The sequence below is a fragment of the Caloenas nicobarica genome, chromosome 4, assembly GCF_036013445.1.
Source record: "Caloenas nicobarica isolate bCalNic1 chromosome 4, bCalNic1.hap1, whole genome shotgun sequence".
Classification (NCBI taxonomy): Eukaryota; Metazoa; Chordata; class Aves; order Columbiformes; family Columbidae; genus Caloenas; species Caloenas nicobarica.
In genome coordinates, this window is record NC_088248.1 from 692,285 (window position 1) to 717,313 (window position 25,029).

Here is a 25,029-nt window from a genome sequence, read left to right on the forward strand (position 1 = left end):
AGAAGTCAATGCGATAGTGGATCTCAAAGGGCCAAGCTGCAACTACGGTCTAGGTACTTCTCACCTGGTGACAGCAGATTGTGTCCCCCCTCCTCATTCAGATTACCTCAGATGCAGGGAGTCACCAAACACTGTAGATGCGAGCACACCTGCTCAAATACCATCCTGTAAAGGATTTGGATTGTATTCAGATTAACTGAGATACATTAACGGTGAAAAACACTTTTCCAAAGCAAACCAGCCGGCTATCTACAGTGCACTGAGTTTCGGTTAAGCAAATTGACATTAGGAACGACATTAGTTCCAGCTGCTCAGGCTATGAAATCATGAACACATGCATAACTTCAAATAAATGTGAAAAGCAAATCCCTAGATAAATTAAGGACTTCCATCATTTTAACTGTCTCTTAGTCTCTGTTCTGCCACACCGCACAAGGCAGAAGACGAGAAACCTCCTCCAAGCTGAAGCGCTCTCTCCACAAATCAAAGGAGAGTCAAAAAGCAGCAGCACAATCTGCATTTTTCTCAGAATAATCCATATAGTTCTCCCCTGGAAGGCGTTAAATGTTTTGCGTATCATGCAAACACTCTCTTAAAGGTCAGCAGTGGTAAACGTAAAAATGACACGACTACTCCCACGTGAAAAGCAAAGGCACATCTGTTGATACAGAAAGGGGTTTTATGCCACTGGTTTTTTGCTTCCATATTCCAAATTCAACCTGTCTGTTCTGACTCTGTGGATAAACCGGAATGCCGCTGGACTAGCACCACCTTGCAAAAATGAAATCCGATTTCCCAATAGAGGAAACATTGCCAGAGAGTTTCAAAGGTTGCTTCATTTGTTCCTGCTATTATGCTCTTAATGTTGACTTTTGCCGGAGAAGCACACTCTACATCAAGGATCCGTCACCAGGAGGACGGTTTCCCCACACACCAGGCACGTAGGAGTTTCAAAAAACCAGAACGGGATAGTGGAAAAAAAAGGTTCAAGTGAAAACAGACAAGACACACATTTCAAATGTACTCCCCCCCAAGACAAAACACATGCAAAAAATCTGTACAGTGTTCTATGGGAAAAAAGTCTCCAGCGCCTTTTTTCCTTCAAGACCACCTTGGCTATCCCAAGATGAACAAGCAAGAGACAGGTGTAGTTAATGCATCAAAACTCACTTTTGTGCACAACACACTCACTTGAAAAATATTTGTACCATGGGAATTGCCAAACTTCAATTAAAAAAATATTGCTGTGCCATGGTGGATTGTGCTTTTTTCTTCTGCCAGAAACGTTCTCCAAACTCTTTGCACTGGAAGACGTTTTTCCAAGCGAGTCCCACACCTAGCTGCCTTACTTTGCCATCCCTCACCATCGGTTACATGCTAATAATCATCACAACTCTGTATTTTAAGCCAGATGTATCCTTCACACTGTTGCTCATATTTCATCTTCTATTTATAACCCTGAACCCATACAATAAATGTCCTTTGCTTAATTTCACCATTTTACTTGATATTTATATATAGTTTTATATTTAAATTGCTTAGCTGTACTACAAAGAAACAAATGTAGCTTTTTCTTAATATCCCAATGCTAAGGATTAGACCAAAACTGAACAAAACACTGGTAAGAAAACAGTCACCATGGAATGTGCAATTCGCACCACCTTCCAACACATTTAATTCACAAAAACAGCTGAAATGTGACTGCTTTGGGATTATCGGTGTGGGAATAACAGGAGTTGTGCTCTTCTGTGTTCTAGGTACCGACAGCCCCAGCTTCGGCTTCTCATTTGGGCCTGCCATTGGAAAGATTTGGGCCTAAATGCCCCTCATCGCCTTCTGTATTGAAATTGATATTCTTCCTAAGGGTGAACACAAACTTCTTAGCCACAAAAAGATAATTCCTGTCTTATTCCCTTGATTCCAAAAGGTGTACAAGCCTCTTGTGCTGCAAAGACTTTCATCCCAAGCATCAAGAGTTGTTTTTAGTCATCAAATTACAAATTCACGCGAGCACATGCTGATTTGTGGACTCATCCATTTCACCCTTGCATCATTTATAAGAATCAAGTGGGAAACACTATAAATAAAAAAATTTAGTACTCCACAAGTTTTAACCAAAATTTGCAATAGAAGATTTTAGACTCACTTTTGCAAAGTTTCGAGTTGATAAATGGAAATACTTGAGAAAATCTGAAGCTCTGGGGTGATTTCTGAAATATTTTTGCAGTTAGCTTCCACATATCACTGCACCTTCTAAGTTCTGTTTATATCAGGCTCGGGAAAATAATTGTCTCAGAATGCATTTCACACAAGTAAAGCAGTCACTTGTTTATTCACTTTTTCTATGTCCACTTGAAGTCAACATGCCCCAAATTTTTTTAAGCAACACCGTATGCACATATTTTCAGTATCGGTAAGCATTTAGAAACCAGAACGGATCACCTGGAACCCATGAAGGGGCTGGTAAAATGTATAAGAAAAGCCTTCACATAATATCCATTTTAAATGAAAAGTCACACAACGGCAAGAGCGCTGCCAGACGTTTTGGGTAACACCCAACAGCAGGAACCAGGCGTCCCCAGCCAGCGCACCCGGCGCCGCGCGTTCTGCCTGGGGACCCGGTTCACCAGACCGGCGCCTTCCGAAAGCCATGGCCACCCCCGAGGAAAACGGGGGTTTGCACTCAGGCTCAAAATAATAAATCAAAAGCCAATCATTAGCGGAAATAAGAGCTGAAAGATGTTGGTGTGGCACGCACCTTCAGTATCATCACGCAATTGCTCCACCACATCTGTCAAATCCTCCCAAGAGTCTTTGCAAACAGCAAAAAGAAAGGAAAAGAAAGAAAATTTGTCATGCAAGCCATGAACTAAAGGAAAGATTCAAAATCAAGGTGTAAGGAAAAGATAACTGAAAGGGAGATTTGCATAATACAAGACTTAATTCATAGTGGTGAGAGATCTGCAAGTCAAAAGGGTTTATTAGTCTGCACAAAGCAATTCAGCAAAGCATTTTTTTCCTTGAGAGTCAAATTAAGGCAGGCCTCAGTAAAGCTTTAGAAGCTTGCTTTCTTTAAGACAAGCAACAGTTCTGCAAAGCACATCCTAAAAAGAAAAGAAATGCATTATTTTGCTTGTAAGTTCAAAGTACTCAATTCTTTATGTTGATGCAACGTCAGCATTCCTTTGGTTTCCTCCTACCCCTGCCCAAAAAGATCCCCCCAAGTCACAAGGAAATACAGCCAGACATGAGAAACAAGCACGACAAGCGTTGCACGTTTCAGGAAAGTGGCATACTGAGGACACTCTACGTAAGGTCAACCAGAGCTTTAACTCCGTTACAGCCGCCGTTCCGCATGCAAAACCTGTCCGAGGTGGCCCGGCTCGGGCTGGGCACGGTCTCAGGTTTTGCACCGTTACTCGGACGCCGGTTCCCCGCGGGCTGGCTCCGGAAAGCACGCCTGGCCCTCGGGGGAGCCAGCGCGGCCAGGAGGTGGGTGTGCTGGGAGGGCTGTGCGCCCAAACCCAGCAAACGAGGGCTGGCAGCCCCGGGAGCCTGAGCCCTGCGGCGCTTTCAGCTCCCTACTTACGTGCCTGCTCTCCCAGCGCTCATTTGCAGGGCGCTGAGTGTCCGAAGCGCGGAAAGGCTCTATTCCCCTTTGCCGGCCAACAGTGCCGAAGTCCCGAGCAAAGTCCACGCGCTGCTGGGACCTCCTCCCTCGCACGGACCAGACATCCCCAGCCTGCTCCTGCCACGCCGGCCAGCAATCGCATATTTGCAATCACTGCATTCAAAGAATAAAAAAACTACACACCCCTGAGACTAGTAGTTGACCTGATCCCCAAAAGCTTTCTGTGCTGCAATACCACTGGCCAGCAGACTTCTCGCTCTTTTGAAAGTATTTCATTCGAGTAGCTGCCTTTTAGAGACCAGTTTTCCTCACCTACCAGTTCAGTTCTTCCCCTATAGGTAAGTGTCAGCGCGACACTGAGAACAGAACAGCAGTGCTCCTGTGTCCTGCCCATGTCCCCAGGCCAACCTGATGAACAGCCTTCCACTCAGCAGGACTTCTCGGCCGCCCAGGGCTGCGGGCGGACAACGAGCACACCCGGGTTTACCTCCCTCTGCTTCCCAGGAGCAGCGCGGATCTCCGTGCCGAAGCCCTGCTCGCGCAGGAGCGCGGGTGACACCCGCCGCGCCAGCCGCCCCGCGGCTGCACTGACAGCTTTGGGGCGCTCGGGACCGGGGCTGAGCCGCCGGCAGGGTCACAGAACTCCCAGTAGCTCACAGCGCAGCAGTGGATTCGCGTGCCCGTTTCCCTCCCTGCACTCCTACCTTGGAGCGCTACGCACTGGACTCTGTGACTCAACGGGTGATTTCAGTTCTTTCCCCCCACTGTTTGTTTTTTTCTTAGAATTAAAAAAGCAGATGTGAGTGCAAGTCAGAAATACAGCAGTTTTAGAAAATGCTTTGCATACTAAACTATATAAACAAGCTAATACAGCTAGTATTTTCTCACTGTATCGCTAGCATTTCTGAAGATCAATCAGCTGAGAATCTAGCTGCACATGCAGTTATTTCCCTCACAGCGTTTTCCATCACATGCAAAGATCAGAACCAGACTCTGATCACCCCAGAATCCCTACCTGCACACTAAGATCGAGGCCAAACTTCATCATTGAATGGTCTTTCACCTCATACTCACAAATGGGTTTTTTCCCTTAATCTGAAGTGTAAAAAGTGAAGAACATAACAAAAAACAAACAAACTATTAACAATTGGCTTGGGAATGGGGAAAGAGAATATTGCCAGGCTTCACTTGATCTTTCATGTGATCTTTCTCGCTTGGATTTTGTCACTTCAAGCTCTTCCCTACATACACTACTCAGCCTACATACAAGTCTCCGATTATTTAACCTACTATTATAAGCCTCTTTCTTTGCTCAGCTCCATAGCCAAAACCCACCCAACACCTCCACCAGCTGCCAGCAACAGGTAGTGAGGCTTAAACACAGAACAAAGGTTTTGCTTTCTCATTACCTGTGTTTGGTTGGGGGTTTTTTGGTGGTTTTTGGTTGGTTGGCTTGTTTTTAAGTTAACATACGAAATCATTGACCTGTATTAGGTCGAAGTCCGGGCAGCCCAGTACCCACCTCGCTGGATGTTTCACAGAAAAGAGCAAGAACCCTCACATGACTGTCCTGGCTCCATCTGGACATTGCTACCTAATTCGCAGTGAAGGATTAAGGATTTTTTTTTCTTAACCTCTGGCAAGTGATTCATGTACAGCTTACAAACACAGTGGAGTCACAAATATTTTCTTCTGTTATATCCCTACAGGCAATAATCTTACCCTCTTTCTAGTGAGAAATACCTGCAAGAATCACGGGCATTTGGCACTAAGGCACTATGGGATCTGTACAGATTTAGAGGTAAAAGCGCACCTTTAATTAGCACCTTTTCTTTCACATTTTCACGCATTTCTGCATGCAGCTTGCACACATTTCATTTTTTTCTTTTACGTGGTACAGTTTCCCCACTTGTGTGGAATTTCCACTGAACAACAGTGGGGAAAAAACCCTTAAGAAACACACACACAAAAAATAATCACAAACCCCTGCAACTTGATAGTTTCCATGCTCCTTCTCATGGTACATCTAAGACAAACTCAATACCTTTGATTATTATGCAAAAACATTAAAGCCAGTAAACAATGTGTACTAAGTTTAGAAAACAGGATGACCAAGACTTTTAAGTCTTTATAAACCGATCACCTCATTCCAACTGGATTCCCAGGAAGATTAGTGTTATAGAACTGAATATCCCACTGGAATAAATACAAGTGAGTACTTGACAAAGGAACAGGAGTACTTCTGCCGGTAATGTATTAACCGTGAAAATCCCATCCATTATTTTAATCATCGAGTTTCTCGAGTTTCTTTCTTCTGTGCTTTGCTGACACAGCAGCAGTTGTCTCCGCCGGTTTGAACACCAGACAGTCCAGCCGCAGCTTGGGCTTCGGTTTGAGCTGATTTAGCCAGTTTTCCAGACTCAACGACTCCAGCAGCGGAACCATGCAAGTTTAGACACTTGCTACCAACCACCCAGTCCTTCAAATCCAGTGTCAAACAAGGTTGATCAAGACATTTCACCCTTTGCTAACAACTTAAAAATACATAAAAACATCTTACTGAGCAAGGATTCTAACGTATATGAAGCAGCAGCTCCTCTGTGCTGCCACTTTGTTCCCACTAATTGGAATGCTCACAAAGTGGTGATTGATTAATAGTGAATTATTACATACAGTAAGAAAACAAACAGACTCTTGCTCCTAACTTTAGCTTCCTGAATTTGCTCAGATCTTACTTTTTGCTTCAGTATTTCTCACAGCCATACGCAACACCTAACAGTTCCATTGAAATGTGGACCAGCTCGTGCAGGAATAAGGGACATCGCCAGCAGAAATACCTTCCCGTGCAAATGAAAGCCTTTAAAAATAAGCCCTGAGAGAATGTACCAGCATTAAAATTATTTCATGCTGCTACTGAACAGAAAGAGTGTCGTGGGTTTTTTGGTTTGGGTGTGGGGTTTTTTTGGTTTTGTGCTTTTGTTTAAGATGGAAGTTGCTGGCCCAGAAAGCTTCCCGAGTGCCCCGGGCTCACGGCGCATCGCTGCAGCTCCCGCCCCGCCGTGCACACAACGCGACGCTCCTGCGCCCCCGGGAGCCCCCAGCAGCTGCCAACGAGGTCCAGCGCAAGGGCAGCCCTGCTAAGAACGGCCGCACTATATACGATGCTGAGAGAACACGCTCCGTACAAAAGCTGCCCACGTAAAGGGGAAAACTAGATTGCGGCTTCTTACACTGTGGGCAGGATGGGGATAAAAACAGCCTCAGATGAGAAGAAAACAGCCCAAGTAACCCAAATACACACAAGTATCCCTGAGATATTTTAAATAAACCTAAACAAGCATTGAACATGTGTCTTCTGATCAATGCTGAGACGTTCCCATAGCCCTGGGCTGCACAACAAACTATATATTCTCTTCATACTGCTGATACAGAACACAGGCAGCAAAATAGTAAATATCTGGTGAGTCCAACTAGAAGGATGGAAAAAACCAGGGCTTCTGACATAGCTATGGCATTTTTTCATGTGTAAAGAAAGATGCGCAAAACAAAGCAATGAATTTACACATCCTTTTTATAGTTTCCAAGCATCATATGACAATCAAGTTCCTCCAAAGATGGACTAAAGAGGTCAGAATCTGGGGTGTTTTTTAAATACAGAAGTTGTTAACAAATGCATAAGGAGAAACTGAGAAGTCAGTAAAATAACCAAAAAAAACCCAGCATCAACTTTGGGAAGTGAAAACCGAGTCTGAAAGCACCCAGCAACAGAGAAAGGTCAGTTGTGCTGCCTCGGCTACTAGGAAGGGCTTGACCCAAATCTGGGAGTTTTTTGTGCAGAGGCTTGCAGAAAACATTACTGAAGAGTTACAAAGAAACAAAAATGCAACAAGACCCGGGTCCCCATGTTCTGTTTACCCACACATAAAGGGCTTATTTTTTAAACTTGCCCGCAGCAGCATTGGAGATCTTGGTAGAGGCATGAGCAGCAGACGGTGCCCGGCTGTCCCAGCGCACCCCGCCAGACCCCTCTGCTCCTGCCCGCCACCCACCGCTGCCGCGTTCCGAGCAGAGACCTGAAGAACTGCCAACGGACCGACGAGCCCCACAGAAGCGCTGGCGAGTCAGCCAGGGCTGCGCGACAAACGCAGGAACCTGGCCGATGACGGCGTGGACCGAATCAAACCGAACTCGACCGCAAACGCAGATGCCAAGCAGCAAGGGGGGCGCTCTGCCCATCCCCGTTTTACTCAACATCTGGCTTTCATTTAAGCCCTACTACTCAAAGCGCCCCGGGATCTCCCTCCTTTTCCTGCGGGAAGGCAGGCAAAGGCCTGCTGGGCTCGCTGGCCCGCGTGAGCCCGTGCCGTGACTGCCCGGAGCGCCCCTCGCTCCACCCACCGGCGCCCGACAGCCCAGCTGCCTCGTTGTGCCCTAAGGAGACTAAGTACCATCCACGTTCTAATGTTCAGCAAATGAAACGCTGACACGTGTGCTCTTTAGAAGGTTAATTATAGGGTCATTAGTCTGATTTTAACCTTTAGTCTGCTGCTCTAAGCACTTGCTGTTCTTTTTTGGACCATAGCATCCCACAACACAAGGGAAAGCTGGAAGAGTTTACTGGGAAATAGTGCAAATGCATGACAAATTGTACTAATGTCGTATTTAACACTAACATGTTCTCCTGCATTGTATGGACAAATAATGCTTAGGTCACAAAATGAAAACCTATAGTCACATTATTATATTTATTTAAATTGCATTAGCTCATATTTTTTGCCTTAGGAATGATAAATCATACATTTCATTAGGAATAATTACACTGGTCAAAGAAAATTAAGTAGCTGTGGTGAATATCATCGAATCGTTTCGGTTGGGAAAGACCTTTAAGATCATCGAGTCCAACCGTTAACCCCACACTGTCAGGTCCACCTCTAAACCATGCCCCTGAGAACCTCACCTATGCGTATGTAATTAATATTTCTTTCAGATTAGGTTTGCAAATCAGGCAGACCATGAAGCACTGACAAAGAAAACGGGCCAGCGAAGAGCTTCAGCATCGTGTTCAAACGCCTTGCGATGCAAAAATCGAGGAAGCAACCAGGCAGCCTGCAGCCCAGAACGCCAGGAACGATCTCTTCAGAACCTGGAAAGCGGCTTAAGACAAAACATTTTTTAAAACCCACTGCATAAGAATCCCATCTCTAAATATACATGTAAATAGAGAAAGCCCTGCAGTAAAAAAATAAAAATCGAGTGTATTCATTTCACCTCGCGACTTCTGTCTGGGAAAGCTGTTTCCAAACGCGGGAGGTTGGAGAATGGATACCACAGAAGCTCCCCAGTCACGCTCTGCCCCGCAAGTGCTGCTGCACAGCGCCTGGCCCTGCCAGTCCCGGCGGGCAGGACGGGCGGACGCGGCGCGGCGGTGCTGCTGTCCCCGGGCCTCCTCTCGGCCTTCGCTGACGCTACCGACCTTGCCGCCACCTGCTCTCTGCAGATAACGGTGAATTTTATCTATTTCCTCTGACCACCCATGCACAGACTCAATCCCCACAGTGTCATCCTGCACCCACCTGCTCGGTTCTCTTGGTTAACGCATCCTTATCCAGCATCCAACTGCCCAGAACTGCTTTACCTCCCATTACAGCACCAACAGTTTGTGACAATTGACTGCAATATTTTTAGTGTAAATCTTACCACTGTTAAATTATTTTTTTTAAAGGGCACTGTCACCAATCTTGTTTTAAAACATGCTGCTCCTCATCGAGGGCACAGACTGACGTGACCATTTTTCCTGCCCCACGGACATTTTGACATTAAGCTAAGGCTTGAACTGCACTAAAACAAACAGCAAAGTCACAGATGTGCAACCAACTGGGAAGAGGTAAAAAGGAAGGGAAAAAAAGTGGAGAGGACTCGGAAATTCCAAGTCCACTCTCCATTACATGTATGGAACAAGCAAACAGCAAACTTACATCACATGCAAGTACTTTTTTTCCCCATCTTTCACTTCCCATGTCGGTTGACACCGAAGAGTTTTCTCTGCAACGCTTTCGATTCATTATCTCTGAGGGAAATAAACCTGCCCCACATTTCCCAGATCTGACTTGATTTGGTCTGAACAAGCTTAAAAGCAAAGAAAATATCTCTCGACTGCAATTTCTTAATTACAACATAGGAAATACCTACACAAGTTCACAATTTAAAACATAAAACTAACTTAGAGTAGGCCTGCTGTGGGTCTCAGCCTAGCCCTGCTAGGCGCTCGCTCACCCTTCCTCCGAGCTCCCTCAAAGCAGGCTGAGATCTGGCACGCTGTGCTAATCATCCAGGGGAGCTGATTAAAACTTCACCTCCCGTCTCCTGTGGTGCAGGGTCCAGTGTCCATGTCCTCTCGGTCGCCCCCTCTCTTCACGGCTCGCGACGGGATTCGGTGCAAACACAGTCGTCAGGACGTCTCCCTCCCCGTCCCTGGCGGGGTGACCATCTCGACCACGTCACTTTTCAGTACGTGCTGCCTGGATTACATGACTTGTTATTCAAGACACTTATGGCCATTAACAGACTGTAATTCATTTATCTTGCATACTGTGAACTTCACATCTGTTCTATTAAGTCTGATCTCCAGCTCCTTCACACTTTTGAGCTGTTTAAGGGCTCCCACCACCACATATACTTTAAGAGAGGGTTTGTGTTTGGTTTTGTTTTCCCTAACAAAAGAAACCAAACTCATGCAATTTTTGTCAACATGTGAAAGGCTCCTGCTACGCTCAGGACAGTGTTTGCAGCAGATTTGTTTTGTAATCGCAAAGGCACAATCCACAGAGTGACTTCACCTCTCCCAAGTTTGCTCTTCTTATTCCGCAGCACTGGGGCAAACCTGAAGCGTGGTACAGCCGAGGGCGCCTCGTGCTTCGCTCTGCAGGGCGGCGCAGCTCCGTGCCGGGGCAGCAGCGCTGCAGGGGGACACGGGCCCTCTGTCACACCCGGCGCCCACGGCTCCACCGCTCTGCAGCTCCGCCACGGAAAACAAGCGATCCGCGCTCCCCCATGCCAACCTTCTGTGCCAACAAGGCTGCTGATTTGCAAAACAAAAACGTAACTAATAAGGTCACGCTGCCTCCTTGAACCGTTTTGAAGCATTCAAGGAAGATGGAAAAATACTTGAAAAGAAAATGCAGAGAAAAGGTGCAATCTGAAGGATGATTCAATAAACAGTGCAGGAGACTAATAGGCAAGAGGAATTTGAGCATTGAGAAGAGCATTTGCTGTTTCTGAAGAGTTGCACAATTTCTACTCGTGGCATTTTACACAAGCATGCACCTGAAACAAACTTTTAAATTCATTGTTAAAAAAAAGGAAAAAAAATCTGACCTTAGCTACAAAAAATTATACTATGGAAAAGATTATTTCATCTTTGCATGTTATAAATATACCACTCTAATCCCCCATTTTAGTGCAACTACAATAGGATTTGAAAAAAAGAGATACTATACTGTTCACAGCAACAAGTAAATTCAGATCATACAGTTATCACGTGTATTCCTTCTGCTCTCAACCACAAGCTGATCCCGTGAGGATTAAAATTTCCACTGCTCCAAGGTGAAGCTCCTCGTAAAGACTGATTATTCAAAGTAGAAATTCACCGTCCAGTAGAACGGTGCAAGATTTTATAACTTCCCCCAAAAGTTAAGATCAGCGTTCAATCCCATACCTGCACACACTCTCAAATGGGCAACAAAAAATACAACCATTATGGTTTTTTACACTTAAGTCCCCAAGGATGCCTCAATGATCATTATATACATTGCAAACAAACAAGAGCATAACAGCCATTAGCGTCACATTTCATCATTTTGTGGTACTTGCATAGCACAAGAACATTCTGATTACCTAATTAAGAACCACTGTTTGTTTAAAAGAGTCTCATTTTCTAAGCCAAGCACATTTACAGTATGTAGCAAAATCAGCTTTTTTCATACACCCAGAATTGCTCCAAACCGTTGAAAAAGAAAATTGTTTTTATTGTTCGACTTGAGCATCCATGCTACATGATGTATCGAGTACATACAGCTGCACGAAACTCAGTAACTATACTCATGCATCCACCCTTCTGCTACATGCTACTACCCTTAAATTGAACAAAAATGAAGTTTTGCTCAGAGTTACTCTCAGAAACTCCTACTCTGTGGCACCGAAGGGAACCGCTCCAAATTTGCCCCGTTCCATCTCAGATCACAATCCCTTTCCCCAAGTCCATCGCCTTTGGCTTAAGCTGCAGCAGAACTGGCCTTGGTTGTACTGCAGAACATCGCGACCACAGGAGGATGCCTATTGTTTTTAAATGTAAATGAGTAAAACTGATTATCACTGTGTCCTTAAATTGTGAGCTCTCCCCCTGCCCCTCCAACTCCTATCACAAATTTGGCCTCAAGTGTTTTTAGACCAGAGAAGATGGTGACGGGCTGGAGGAGAGGGCTGACAGAAACAAAAAGAGCAATAATGAAACTAACACTATCAGACTACTTCTGTTGGAGAGAAAAATAAACGTACTGCAGCTTGTTTAGCAGTACTTTAGTTTTCTCAGATACTTACTTGTTTTGCTCTACCTTTAGTAGAGTTATAAGGAAAAAAAAAGTATCTTTAAAAACAGAGAAGGGCAAACTCTGAGCATAGCCCATCTTACAAAGCCAACCTGAAGGTGTGAGGGCTGTAAGATACCACGGCTGAAACAGCTGGGAGCCCAGGAGAAGAGAAACTACAGACCGCCGGTTTCCCATATAATGGACCAACTGAGGGGGTCACAGGAGAGCGGCCCAGCAGACGTGTATAGCAGACGAAATCCTCAAGACTAAAGATCTTGTTTCCCCATCATCCTGCCTGCTGTTCTGCTCCTGACCCTTTATCTTCTCTTGGGAAGCAGCAAGAGCTGAGGAACAGCAAGCAGAGGCTTCAAATCCTTATTTCAACAAGCTACAGCAACGTACGAATTTGTACATCTTGGTTTCTAAGGAAAAAACGCAACCTTTTGTTATGCCTTTGGCATTTTTTTTTCCTCTTTGCTCATAATCCCTACCTTCCTCCCTCAGTTTCCTGGAGCTATTAGAAGACGCGGCAGCCCCAGCTCTAACACCGGGGCTAAAGCTGTGTCAGCTTTTCTATTATGAACGCCTTTTCCTGACCTCATATTTGCGTTAAAAATATGACTTGGGTGCAAAAAAAAAAAAAACAAAAACCACAAAAAAAAGCCCCACAAACCCAGACCCAAAACCCAACCAGACTTTCTGCCTCCCAACAAGCAACCTCCAGAAGGTCATTATGACAGAGCTTTTTGCTTTATTAATTTCTGATATGTGAACTAAATAATATGTGAAGTAAATAAGCAAATACTATTTTCTAACCCCTTCCAGAAGTACAACTTTTAAAACAATTCTTTTTTTCGTTTTGGAGAAGAGTTGCTGTAATACTAGCGTCTGAACTGTTTGCACAGGCATGCGGGAGTGCCATCTGTGCACCGCGGGGACGCGCGCTCAGCGTGTTTGAGAAAGGCGACCCAGGAGAGCTCTGCTCCAGAGCCCGGATTCATCCAGGCACATCCTCCTCAGGAGCGTGGTCAGAGCCAGAACGTCAGAGAGGACACACCAAGGCAACGATCGACAGAAATGACTCGCTGCCCGACTGAAAGGTTTTCCAGGCTGTGCTATGGGAAGAGCCCTGGATTGCTTAGAGGCCACTTACTAACTACAACATGGCGAGTCAAAAGGGTAGTTACCATTTATGAGAGAGATAATACATTTAAAAAATAAATAAATAAAAAAATCAATCCACCTACACTGGAACGTACTGTTCAAAAAATCCCGAAGCCCCAGGCCGTCCCAGAGAGCTGAGCAAGGCGCGGGTAAGCCGTGCCGCCTCCGAGAGGACGGATCGGGACCCGAGCCGCAGCGGCAGCCCTGGCCCGGCCCCGCAGCGCCGCTGGCAGCCCGCGACGCGCTCCTGCCGCCCAGACCTCGGCCCGGCCCCGCAGCGCCGCTGGCAGCCCGCGACGCGCTCCTGCCGCCCAGACCTCGGCCCGGCCCCGCCGCGCCGCTGGCAGCCCGCGACGCGCTCTGCCGCACAGACCTCGGCCCGGCCCCGCCGCGCCGCTGGCAGCCCGCGACGCGCTCCTGCCGCCCAGACCTCGGCCCGGCACCGCCGCCCGACGCAGCGCTTGGCCAGCAAACCCAAACCCAAGGGCTGCTACCTCTGAAACCGGCTGTCAAAGGGAAACCCAATTATCACCTGGGAATTAATTTTAAAGCTCTAATCCTCACCGCGATTTTAGCCGCCTCATCCAGCAAGGCAGCAATACAGTAAGGTATTACTGGCTTGACGAGCCAGCAAACGGGTCGAGCGAGAGAACTCGGTGGAGTCGCACCTCAGCGGCTGCTGGACGCGGGCCGGGCAGGGCCAGCTGCAGCCCTCGGCATCCCGCAAGGGACACTCGCAGCCTCACACGCCGGGGCCAAGTTACCAGGGGAGCAGCAGCTACTGTGCAAATCCCTGCAAAAACTCACCCTATCTCCTCCTTCCCCGCTTTTTTATTCGTAGAGCAATGAGTGGACGTCCTCTTGTTTTTTATGTGCTCACAAAGCTTTCAATTCTCATATTACGTGACCTAGTATTATACTGTTTTCCTTGTCGACCCAGATCACAAATCCTTTTTCAAGAAGAAAGCAAGATGTGTTACACTCCCACATTTCAGGCTTCCAAGCCATTATAAACAACAGCACACTCAACAGAAGCGAGCTGGAAGACTTGTGATGGTTTATCACCTGACAAATGCACAACTGCGTAATCACTCGGGGACTTGGGGCTTTCCAAAAACTACCCACTGACTGTATGCAGGCGAGTCAGTATTTTGCCAGTATGCCCTGTTTGTGAAAGCTGACAAATAGAGCTATAAGCCTTGTTTTAACAGTAAAATCATTATTACATGTATCACTGAACACATAGTGTGGCATGCTCCTTCCTGAGACATACAAACCTGATCTTTCCAGATATATCTTAAAAAAAAAAAAAAGGCAATTAAGCACAAATCTGCCTTTCTCGAAGTGTGGATTACAAAAGATGCAACATATTCTAAGGGCAACCTGAAGCACCGGTTTGGCTTTCTAATACGTCAAGCGGCGTCGGGGTTCTGTGGGCAGGACAAGAGCATCCCACCGTGGAGGCACCCCCTGCCGCCCGCGCAGCGGAACCGGACCGTACCTTCGTGGGTGGGCTCTGGGTCGGGGGTCAGCGAGATGTCGTCCAGCTCGCGCAAGCAGAGCCATTCTCCGTCCATCGACACTCGGAATTTGCAAAGATAGATGGTCTCCATGGCAGCCTGAGTGATCTTGTCTGTGGTGGGGGTTGGCATGTCGCTTTGAGGCGTCAGCGCAGACATGATGACTCAGCTGGTACAACAACAACGCGGGGGGAAAGAACTAAAAAGCAAAGCTTTCTGAAGAATAAAATAAGAAATACCTTGCTATTAAAGGACAGATATGCTCAGGATCGCAGACTGCTCTGGCCTTTTCATATACAAAGCAAGGTAAAAACGCTGCTCCTTGATGCTCGTCTGTTCCTCCCTCCTTTGCACCGGCAGTCGCCGTTTTCAGCTCTGCTAGAAGGCTATTGATCCTGAGCGACCGTAGAAAACCTGCCTTCTGCACCAAACACCGGAGAAAAAAAAATGCAAGAATAAAAAGAAAAAAAAAAAAAAAAGGCAGAGGAAGAAGGAAGAATGGCTTCCTCTGATGATTCTCCAGGCAAAAACAAAGGCGGAAGGCAGAGCCGGCTGCCCGGGGTTGCTGCGCCCCAGCGCTGGTCGGGCGCCGGCGGCGCGGGCAGGATTGGCTGTGCGCACCGAGCAGGGTGGCGACCAAAATGGCTGACTAATGAGCGGCTCGGCGTCCCGGCTCATGTGACGGCGGCCTGGGCTCTGCTCAGCACCCCTCAGCTGCCGCGGGCAGGGCGCACCGCGGCCGCGCCGCCAAGGAGCCCCACGAGCAGCGCCGGCAATACAAAGACACATCAGTATTCCTTTCACACGCCTGGATGTCACCACGGGAATTAAATCAGGACCTTTGTTTTCACAGAGATGCGCAAGTTGCAGTGTGCATTTCATTCACTGTGCACCCTTCGCAAGGGGTACCTTTGAGCTAAGACTTCCCACACAGACAAAAAGGTGAGGATGGATTTATCCTCCCGGGGCAACAGCGAGGAAAAAAGATCTGGCTGTAAGCACCTCGGCGATGGAGGATTGAGCTCTTTTAGGAGGGCACGCACACACGGCAGAACAATGAGGGAGAGCACCACAAGGACACATAGCTGCTAGACTCAATCTTACACTTTAAAAACCTCGTCTGAAAATCGGTACCGCTCAGGAGAGGCTCATGAGGCAGTCCCAGCTCTCAGCAAGCAGAGAAACCAGCTCTCAGTCACCCCAGAATCAAACGGCAGCGCCGCCCTCCCTGTCCCTTCGCAGCCCAGGGCACCGCGCCGTCCCAGGTCACACACCTTCTCCCAGAGAAGACGACACCCCATCACCGCTCGTTCCAACGCGACGAGCAGCAGTCAGTTAGCTCATCTTCTTGCAGCCCTCCGTGGCTCCGGTATGTTTGCGGACAGGAATGTGTAGCACTCATCTGAAATGATGTACATGTGGAGAACGCTGACCGTTCACCAAAACAGTATATTGGTAGGAACAGATGAATTATTATTGCCTGAGACCTTAATCATTCTCTGTACTTTTTCTTCCCTAAAAAAAAAAAAAAATACTCAAAAGGATGCTTGTCTATTTCTCAGGGATGTGAAATACAAAAATTGATTACTCAATACAGAATTCACGCCAACGCGTACAGCTTTTGGGAAAAAAGCACCCATTATGTCAAAAGCCTCATAAAAGGAAAACAAGGTTAATAGTCATTTCTAACAGGCAAGAGGAAGCAGCTGCTATCAGTGAAAACTTCCTGCTTGGTGCTTAAAATTTTGACTCAGCAACTCTTTCTCGCCAGTAGACTAAAGCAAACAAAGAGCCATGCAGCATATTATTACAGTGATGCAAAGGAGAACTATTTCACAAATGACAACAGTTACTATTGTTCCTTCTCCCTAAGAGAACGGCGTTTATAAACCATACTGACGGCCTTGTAACTCATGTGATATTTATGCATCCTCTCATTGATCACTATCTCCAGTTTCGGCATTCACATTGCAATACACTCTTAAAACCAGTGAAAGTTGCCATATACAAACAGCTACAGGAGAACAGATGTTCGCTTCCCCTTAACAACCTTGTGAAAGGGTCTAAACAGACAGCAAATAATCAAAATAAACCCTTTAGAATCAACAAAGCACCATCAGCTATTGTGCAAGCTATTACGAAACATATCTAATTGTGAGACAGGTGAGCTCTTTTGTTTTGAAACCATTTGAAATACAAACAGCGTTAGGTGTAACCCTGAGCTCCCATTTCACAACACGGGGCTCTGGCTGAACGCGGCACTGGAGGGGACCCACACCCAGGATCACAGTGGAGCTTTGTTACAAAAATTAAGGAACTGTTCCACTTTCATTGGTTTTCTTTTCTGCTATTTGCTGCATGAAGAAATAAAAGCACCCAGCCTACCTCTTCCGGCTCAGTTGTGTTTTCAGGCTCCCTTATGCAATGTTCTGGCTGCAAATACTCCATAGGGATATTTAAAGGACTTGAAAAATGGTTTTCAGCTTCGATTAATTTCTGTTGATTAGGATGTTTTACCCCAAAGCAAGCTCTGGACACAACACACCACCTAACGGATTTCTTTCAAATGTCCACCTTAAAAGAAACAGGCATACTTCACCTCTATCAAACTGTACCTTTACTGCTCTAGGAAACAAATACGATATAACGTATGCAGATGCTTAGAAACTCTGAGGAGCTGTACGATTTTTTTTTCTGGAAACAACAACGACAAGTTCAGAACTTATTTTTCAAGCTGATTTGTGTTTTCTTGCAAATTTTGATCAGGGTATTTGAAGACCTAAGAACTCTCCAGCTGTCCAGAGGAGACTGGAATCCACAGGTTCCAGTAGACGCCTGAATTTACACCTGCACTTTAAAAACAGAGAACTCACCTTTACAGCACAGCTTTCAGGAAAACTAAATCAAGTAGCAAAACCATAACAAAAGCAGGTAATGTCCATGTATCAGCTACAGTACTTTGGGAAAATGTAAAAAAAACCAAAACCCACACACAAATGGGCGGCGGGGGGGCGGCAGGAAGAAGCTTTTTATTACCACCTGGAAAACACAAGACAAACCTTCCCCTACCCTCAGCCTGTGCCTCAAGGTTCTAAAGCAACAAAGAATTACAAAGAAACAAAAGAAAGGTATCAAATATTTGCGTTTTCTTAAAGCCTTTGATAAAACTACCATGCAACTCAAGGCTGAGTGATAAAGCTCCATCAGGCTCCTATGAGTGGTCCAAGGACAAAAGCAAACCCAGTGCAGATACTAATGAAGAGAACATTATTAATGAAGAATCGTTTTCTCAAACAAGTCGGACAGCCTTGACTGGTCTCACAAACCCCTTTGGCTAAGCTGGATGGGCTCTGGCGACATGACAAGGCAGGGTTTTGGCTCAAGTGTTTTCAAGATAAAAGAATTGAAATTGGCTGCGTTGGAATTTTAAGACTAATCATCTGAAAAGCAAAGCACTCCATCAGCCACCAGTACCAGCTGTACTGGAAAGTGGTTTTAGTTTCAAAATCTGAATAAATTAGAACAGTTTAAGCAATAAAACCCAAACAAATTCCCAAGCAACCTTTCGGACCCCGGGGGCACCTTTGGGTGGAGTTTTCCTTCCAGTGCCAGCAAGTCCAGCCTGCAACCAAACCAGGTTTCAAAGATTCGGAGAAGACTTCACCCAGTCACTGTGCAGAGGTTGCAAATCAGCCTTACAGCAAATCAGCAAAGTTGGCAGATGAGACTATCGCTTCAGAGGACTACACTGCTTCTGGTTATTTAAAATCCTGGCAGACCACAGAAATCATAGAAAAGCCATGGATGCTATACAAATGGGAACCACTGCCGAAGGAAACGGTCCAATGGTAACAACTCAGACACACCACTGAGCTCTGAAATAGCTGCTCGAGTGGCTGAGAGAGACTAAAATGCCAGCGGCAACTCCATGCAAACAGGACAGAAATTATGAAGAAACACAAGCCTGTATATCACACTCTAAGACATGCATGAATCACGAGCAAGTTCTTGCAAGTTTTTCTAAATCATGTAACCTGTCTGTGGGTGCTGTATCGGGTTAAACGGCCTGACAGGCTGGTCCAGTAAGGCAGCTCCCTTGTTTCCAAGGGAAACAACTCTGATCTTCCCGTGTTCTTGCCTGACGTGAAAATCTCTTACTAGCAAACCTGTGAACATGCCATGTCTTTTGCTCTCGTCCCCTCTCTTTCTTTCACTTGGGCTTCAACGCCGCATCGATGTGCCGTCCAACCACCCATCTCTCTGCTTAGCAGCTGTACCAGCTGTGACGACCAGGAAAAAACAACAGCATCAGGACTATGCTGGGCTGGAGAGCCGGTAAAGCTGCTACTCCACAAAGCACACGGTTGCACTCTCCAGGCAATCTCTCACCTGGAGTGTAATCTAAAAAGATAATATTAGTGACAAAACATCACTGTTGCGAAGTGCTTGACTCCAGTTCCAACACAGATACGTACATTACCTCAAATAACAGTGACACTTTGAACCCTGCACACAAGGTTCTACATCAAGTTGGTTTTACTGTATTCTAAAAGTATTCTAAGGATTTACTGCAGCTCAGCATGTTTAGGTAAATCCTTTTGCTCGTTCTGTCTGTCTGGAATCATCTGGATCAGAAAAGGAGGTGTTGTTGGCATGAACAACTTTTACAACCTACTTCCCTTCGCACTTGTGGCCTTACCTGACACGTGGAATCATCTCATCTCTCTTACCTCATAGATAAAAAAAACTTAGATAAGAAGGAGAAAGATTAGTTGGAGGGAAAATAAAATATGTCCAAGACGAAATCTGTAGAGCAAATCAAGCTGTAATAGGAGACACCCTCTGACGACGTTATTCTTTGTTACCACGTGTTCTTCATTCGTCGGTGGCTGGACTTTGAGTCGGCACGCTCCGGGGCTTGCCCTGCTAACACAGCATCGCACCCCGTCCGAGAGCCCGTAAGCCCCGGGCTCACCTCACAGCCGGCAGCAGCCCCCGCACACACCACCCCAGCGAGGCACGGGCTGTCTCGACACGGAGCTGCAGGGGCTTTCTTTAGTTCACAAACAGCAAACACACTTGTCCAGATTTTCAAGTGCAAAGCAGCTGTACAGCACCATTCAATCCTGTGGCAAGACCTCTCAAGAGAACAGTTTAACAATTGCATCATAACGAAACAAACAAAAAAACCCACGGCGACGTTCAAATAAACCTCCAAAATATTCTGAAATACTGACTTGTCAGTATATCGGTCGCTACCTCCGCTGAAACACATACATGTCCATGCAGAGTATTAGTTTTCACGACTTCTCACGGAAATGACAACCTTCGGGCACTGACGGGAGAACTCCTGAGCCAGCAGGAAACACTCCTCACTTAAGTAGCTTCTTTCAGTTTACAGCTATGTGGAAAAGGGTTAAGATTTCACAGACTATGTCACAGTTTTTTAATACACACAAAAGATGCAAAAATAGCCTTCTTCACACACCTCAGCTTATCTTAACTCTAAAAATAACTGCAGCACTGAAGACTCAGGGGAAGCAGACGTGAACAATCACTCTGGGTACTACTGCAGAACAAGGAGGAGCAGATCCAGAACAGACGATGCTGAGCTGTCACACGCTATGGCAACCTGATCTGGTGGTACTGGAGCAGAGCCTGTGAAACAGGGCTCCACGGGCCACCAAAGGGTCTCCCGCTAACACCAACACAGACATGAAAACCTCCATACGCGGGACCGCGACTAACAACAGTGCACCCCAGTGCTGCACAGAGTAACCGCTGTTCGGAGGAGGTGCAAGAATGACGACACCTACAAGGCCATACGCTTACAGGTAGCCAGCATTTAAGTTCAGTAAGTTAAGTAAGTTAAACACAAAACAGCGTTTCTGTGCCAGAGTGAAGTTCTGCCGCCTGCGTTGGTGACAATCGCAAGGTATCCAGTGGACACGCACGACTTCTTAGCAGCAGGATCCACTGCTCTTGCTGCTCCATGAACAAACGAGAGCTGCTTTTTCAGAAACAAAACCACCACACAAACACAGAACCAAAGGCAGGATGACGAACAAATTGATTCACAGAGTTTGCCTCAAGAGAAACAGTCCAAGACACCATGGAGACAGACGCCGATTCCCGTAACTCCCGTTCCCTGCAGACCTGGCTAACGCTGCCTCAGTCAGCAACAAGCGGGCTCCGACACAGCTGCTGCACAGCCAGCTGTTACCTCTGGGACGGAAGACAACAAGGGAACTTTTCTATACATTTTGTGAGGGTTTTTCACCAAGCTGGGCTGAACAGCCACTGCAGAGGACGGCTAACGCAAGGGATAAGCCATCGCTCAGCCAAGCAGTTCTTACACTAACTCCTTGCGAACGACCATGCTCATCTCAGCACCTACACAGAAACCTTGTCCTAAAGAAGTTGGAACAGTGAAAGCACGATGCCTAAGATTAAATATTTTTCTTAAAAGCTTATTTTCTGCCATAAATAGCTCGGTACCTTGCACACACATCGCAGCACTACGGTGCATAAAGATTTCGTGATTAGGAAAACAAATCTAAAAGTGAAGGTTTCTACGGGATGCTATCAGTTTAAACAGCTCGTCAGGGAGGGAGCTTTGGTCTGCGGACAGAAGTTTGCAGTCAGAGAAGCCCTTCACATAGCTCAAAGCAAAGCCAGGTCATTCCACCTGCGTTTAGCATTACAGAAATTATGTTCTTACCTCACCGGTTACAGCTTTGCTGAGTAATGGTTTAAATGAAGTGCATTAGCTTCAAAAGGAGGAGAAAAAAGAAAGATACCCACCCCAAAATAATCAGCTAATATGTGAACATTCACCCGGGATGTAGACGGAAGGGGACAAAGCAAAGGCAAAACTCTTGGTCACCCACAACATGGCCCGAGCCCACAAGATAAAGCTGCTGGCTATTTTAAGACGGACAGGTACGCGCAGATCGCATACGCAGAGTTTTTGTGTGTTTTTAAAGCACACGCACCAGCTACTTCACAGGACTTGAGCTTACCCAAATACACCCCAAGAACGCGACAAGGAACCCTCGGAAGCAGAACAGTGTTCCGCACCCAAACGCCCACGCCGGCCACGCGGGCGAGGCTCGCCCGGCGCGCCGTGCCCTTCGCCGGGGCCTGTCCGCTACAGCCGCCCCTGCAGCAGGCCTGAGCGGGTGCGTCACCCCACGGTGCGCCCCGGGTCAAGGGCTGCTGGTTTGGCTTCAAAGGGCGGCTCGCGTTCTTCCCAGGAGAGAGAGCCCAGAAAGCAGAGAACTCTGCGTGCTGCTGGTTCTGCCGAGCCTGCGGGCGGGCAGCGCTCGCGAACGCCACCGCGAGCCGCTCCCTCCAGAGCCCCGCGCTGTCCCCGGGGGACGCGCCGTTTCCCCGAGCCGCGCAGCCCCGCGCCGGCCGCTGCCGAGCGCCCCCGGGCTGCCACGCAAGCCCGCGGGGCACGGCCCGCGGCGCCCGCAGCCGGCAGGGCCGCGCGGGGACCCCCGGCCCGGCCGCGCCCGCCGCCCCGCCCCAGCGCGCCGCCACTCACGGGCGCCGTCGCCGCCGGCTCCGTCGGGGCCCGCGTAGCTGAGCAGCAGCACGGGCAGCGCGGTGCCGCCGCGGGGGGCCGCGGGTCTCCACACGCCCGGCGGGGCGGCGGCGCCGTGGCCGGGGTAGAGCAGGAAGAAAGGCGGCGAGTCCGGGCGCGCCTCGTCCTCCTGCTCAGCCGCCGCCGGCTCCGCGGGCTCAGCCCGCCGCTCCATGCCGGGGGGCGCCTGCCCGCCGGCCCCGTCCCGGGAACTTCCCGCCGGCGGCGGCACCGGCGGCTGCCGCTCCGCCTCCGCCATCGCCGCCGGGCCCCGCCCGCCCGGGAGGCAGCGCCGGGGCCGCCCCGCTGCGGGAGGGGCGCTGCGCGGCCCGGGCCGCTCCCCCGCTCCCGGCCGCTCCCCCGCTCCCGGCCGCGGCTGCGCGGGGCAGGCGGCGGGGAGGGGCCGCGGCCGCCCGGCTCCGCGGCCGCCCGGCTCCGCGGCCCAGACGTGGCCCGAAGGACGGATCGCGGCCGCCCGGCTCCGCGGCCCAGACGTGGCCCGAAGGACGGATCGCGGCCGCCCGGCTCCGCGGCCCGAAGGACGGATCGCGGCAGCCGAACAGAAACGCCACTAACCAAACCCGTCTGGGTGCAGGGGACGCCCCTCTGCTGAGCGCTTGGGGTTTTTCCCCAACCTCAAACTCCACACTTTGTTCCTCCCAGCCAATACACGTCTCACCCCTGAAAGAACAACCAAAGACAAGCTCACCTGCTCTTCCAGCAAAGACGCCAGCCCTCGGTGTGTGTTTCCACATCCATTTCTACCCCGAGCAGCAGCCCCGTGCACGGAGTCACCACCGCCGCGGTACTGCGCTGGATCAGAGTCCGCATGAAAAACACAGGTTTTAATCTTAAAAAACCACCTTTGTACAGCAACAAGGAAGTCGGACTCCGACTTGCTTTACCTTACCCACGCAGCAAAGCCGTTGATGGCACATCTCCTGCCTGCCCCTTGCTTTCCCAAGGGTGAGACCTGATGGACAACAGTATTTGCCGACCCTTTGGCTAGAGGCGACAATACAATGTCCAAATATGTTCCTTACTATTAAGACAACGCTGATGGGAATTTCCCTCAGGAGGAAGGTCTTTCTGAAGAGAGTAACAAACCCTTTTCATTAAGGCAAGGCAATAAACGTGGACCGCAGTGTTGTCAACAGGGAGAAAGAACAGAAATCTGACAGTTTTTACCACTGCGCTGTGGTCAAGCTGAAGCACGTTGCTTTTTTTTCTTTTTAAATCTCACATTAACAATTGCAAAAACGAAGCTCTAAAGGCAACGAGTTTCTGGAGACTGCTTTCTCTAGTGGTGCCCCAAGTCATGCAACATGTTGCAACTTCTCTAACAGATGCTTTAACCGATTTCAAAAACCCAAATATTTGGGTTTGAGATTTATATTTGCCAGTGCTAGTGAGAATAAAACAACATCCAGGCTGTACCTGATGGAATATCATAGACGACAACTATGAAAGCCTTGACACAATTTAAGGCAGCAGCAGATATATTTCCATGTGAGTTGAATATATTTTCCTTACCCTGTAAAAGCAGAAGTTTCAGGTGATGGTGCAGAAAGCACTGTCCATCTCTCTGCCACTCTAACTCCTCTGTCCAAGCTTCCACAGGCAAGCCAGGCTTACCTCGCATGCTTATCACCCACCGAGGATTATGTTTTCCAGGTGCAGAAAGACAACAACATTACCTACCAATAATTTTCATTACCATCGTCCTGCCGATGAGGAAATTCACATGTGATGCTGCTGACTAGATTGTCCTTTGGACAGTTTTGCTCTGTAAATGCAATTTTTCCAGCTCTAGAACAAGCAGGGTACCTCACACCTCTCCTTTGAGGGTTCCACATGCTGCCTATGTGCTTTTAAAATACACATCATTTACATGCAAGTGGGACTGGCCGTGTCTTGAATTTCCGCGCCCTGAGCGAGCGGATGGAAAGGACGCTGGGGCAGGTAACTCCCCAGCGGTGCGGGACGACACAGGGGAAGCAAAGCTGTTGCCCAGATACCTTAATCCTGACCTGCACTAAGTGCTGCTGAGGCAGGCCCGGGCTCGAGTCCTTCCTGAGCGGGGCAGCCAGACTTGCTAAGCAGGAGCCCAGGGGGACAAGTGCCATCCCACGGCCCAAGCACATCCCTTGGCAGCGTCAGCACCTTCTCCAGAAACACTGCTGGAGAAACAAAAACCAGCATTAACCATGACCTTGCTTCCCTTCTCCCTTATTTTCATGACCATCATCTGCGGTCCTTCCCATTTCACGCACCTCCATTTTCAAGGGCATCTTCAAAATCTATTTACCATCAGGGGTTTTCCTTCAGCACGAGACAGCCTGCTAACAAGTATTTCTTAGAGCAACATAACAGTGTCCTCTCTCCCATGGCATTAACAGAGTCTTCCCGTGACCACTCATACATAAAACCATATTGAAAGAACTATTTATGGCTTTGTCCAATCTCTGAACTAACCAACTGCAGATAATGCCATGTTTCATTTTCATCAAACCGCAGGTCTGGGGAGACGTGCTGTGCCAT

General features: G+C 48.0%; 1 protein-coding gene across 6 annotated transcripts in view; it reads right to left on the reverse strand.

The window, feature by feature from the left end:
* The window catches only part of RUFY3 (RUN and FYVE domain containing 3), a 50,900-nt gene extending 28,047 nt beyond the window's left edge, over positions 1-22,853 (reverse strand). For 3 of the 6 annotated variants that reach the window (XM_065634950.1, XM_065634949.1, XM_065634954.1), the window contains exon 1: positions 22,450-22,853. In XM_065634950.1, coding sequence (XP_065491022.1) covers positions 22,450-22,747 — 298 coding nt within the window. In that variant the 5' untranslated portion in view covers positions 22,748-22,853. Of the gene's footprint in view, positions 1-14,881; positions 15,527-22,449 lie in introns of those variants that run through there. The other 3 variants (XM_065634952.1, XM_065634953.1, XM_065634955.1) reach the window with 3 other exon arrangements.
* Between the last annotated feature and the right edge of the window lie 2,176 nt (positions 22,854-25,029).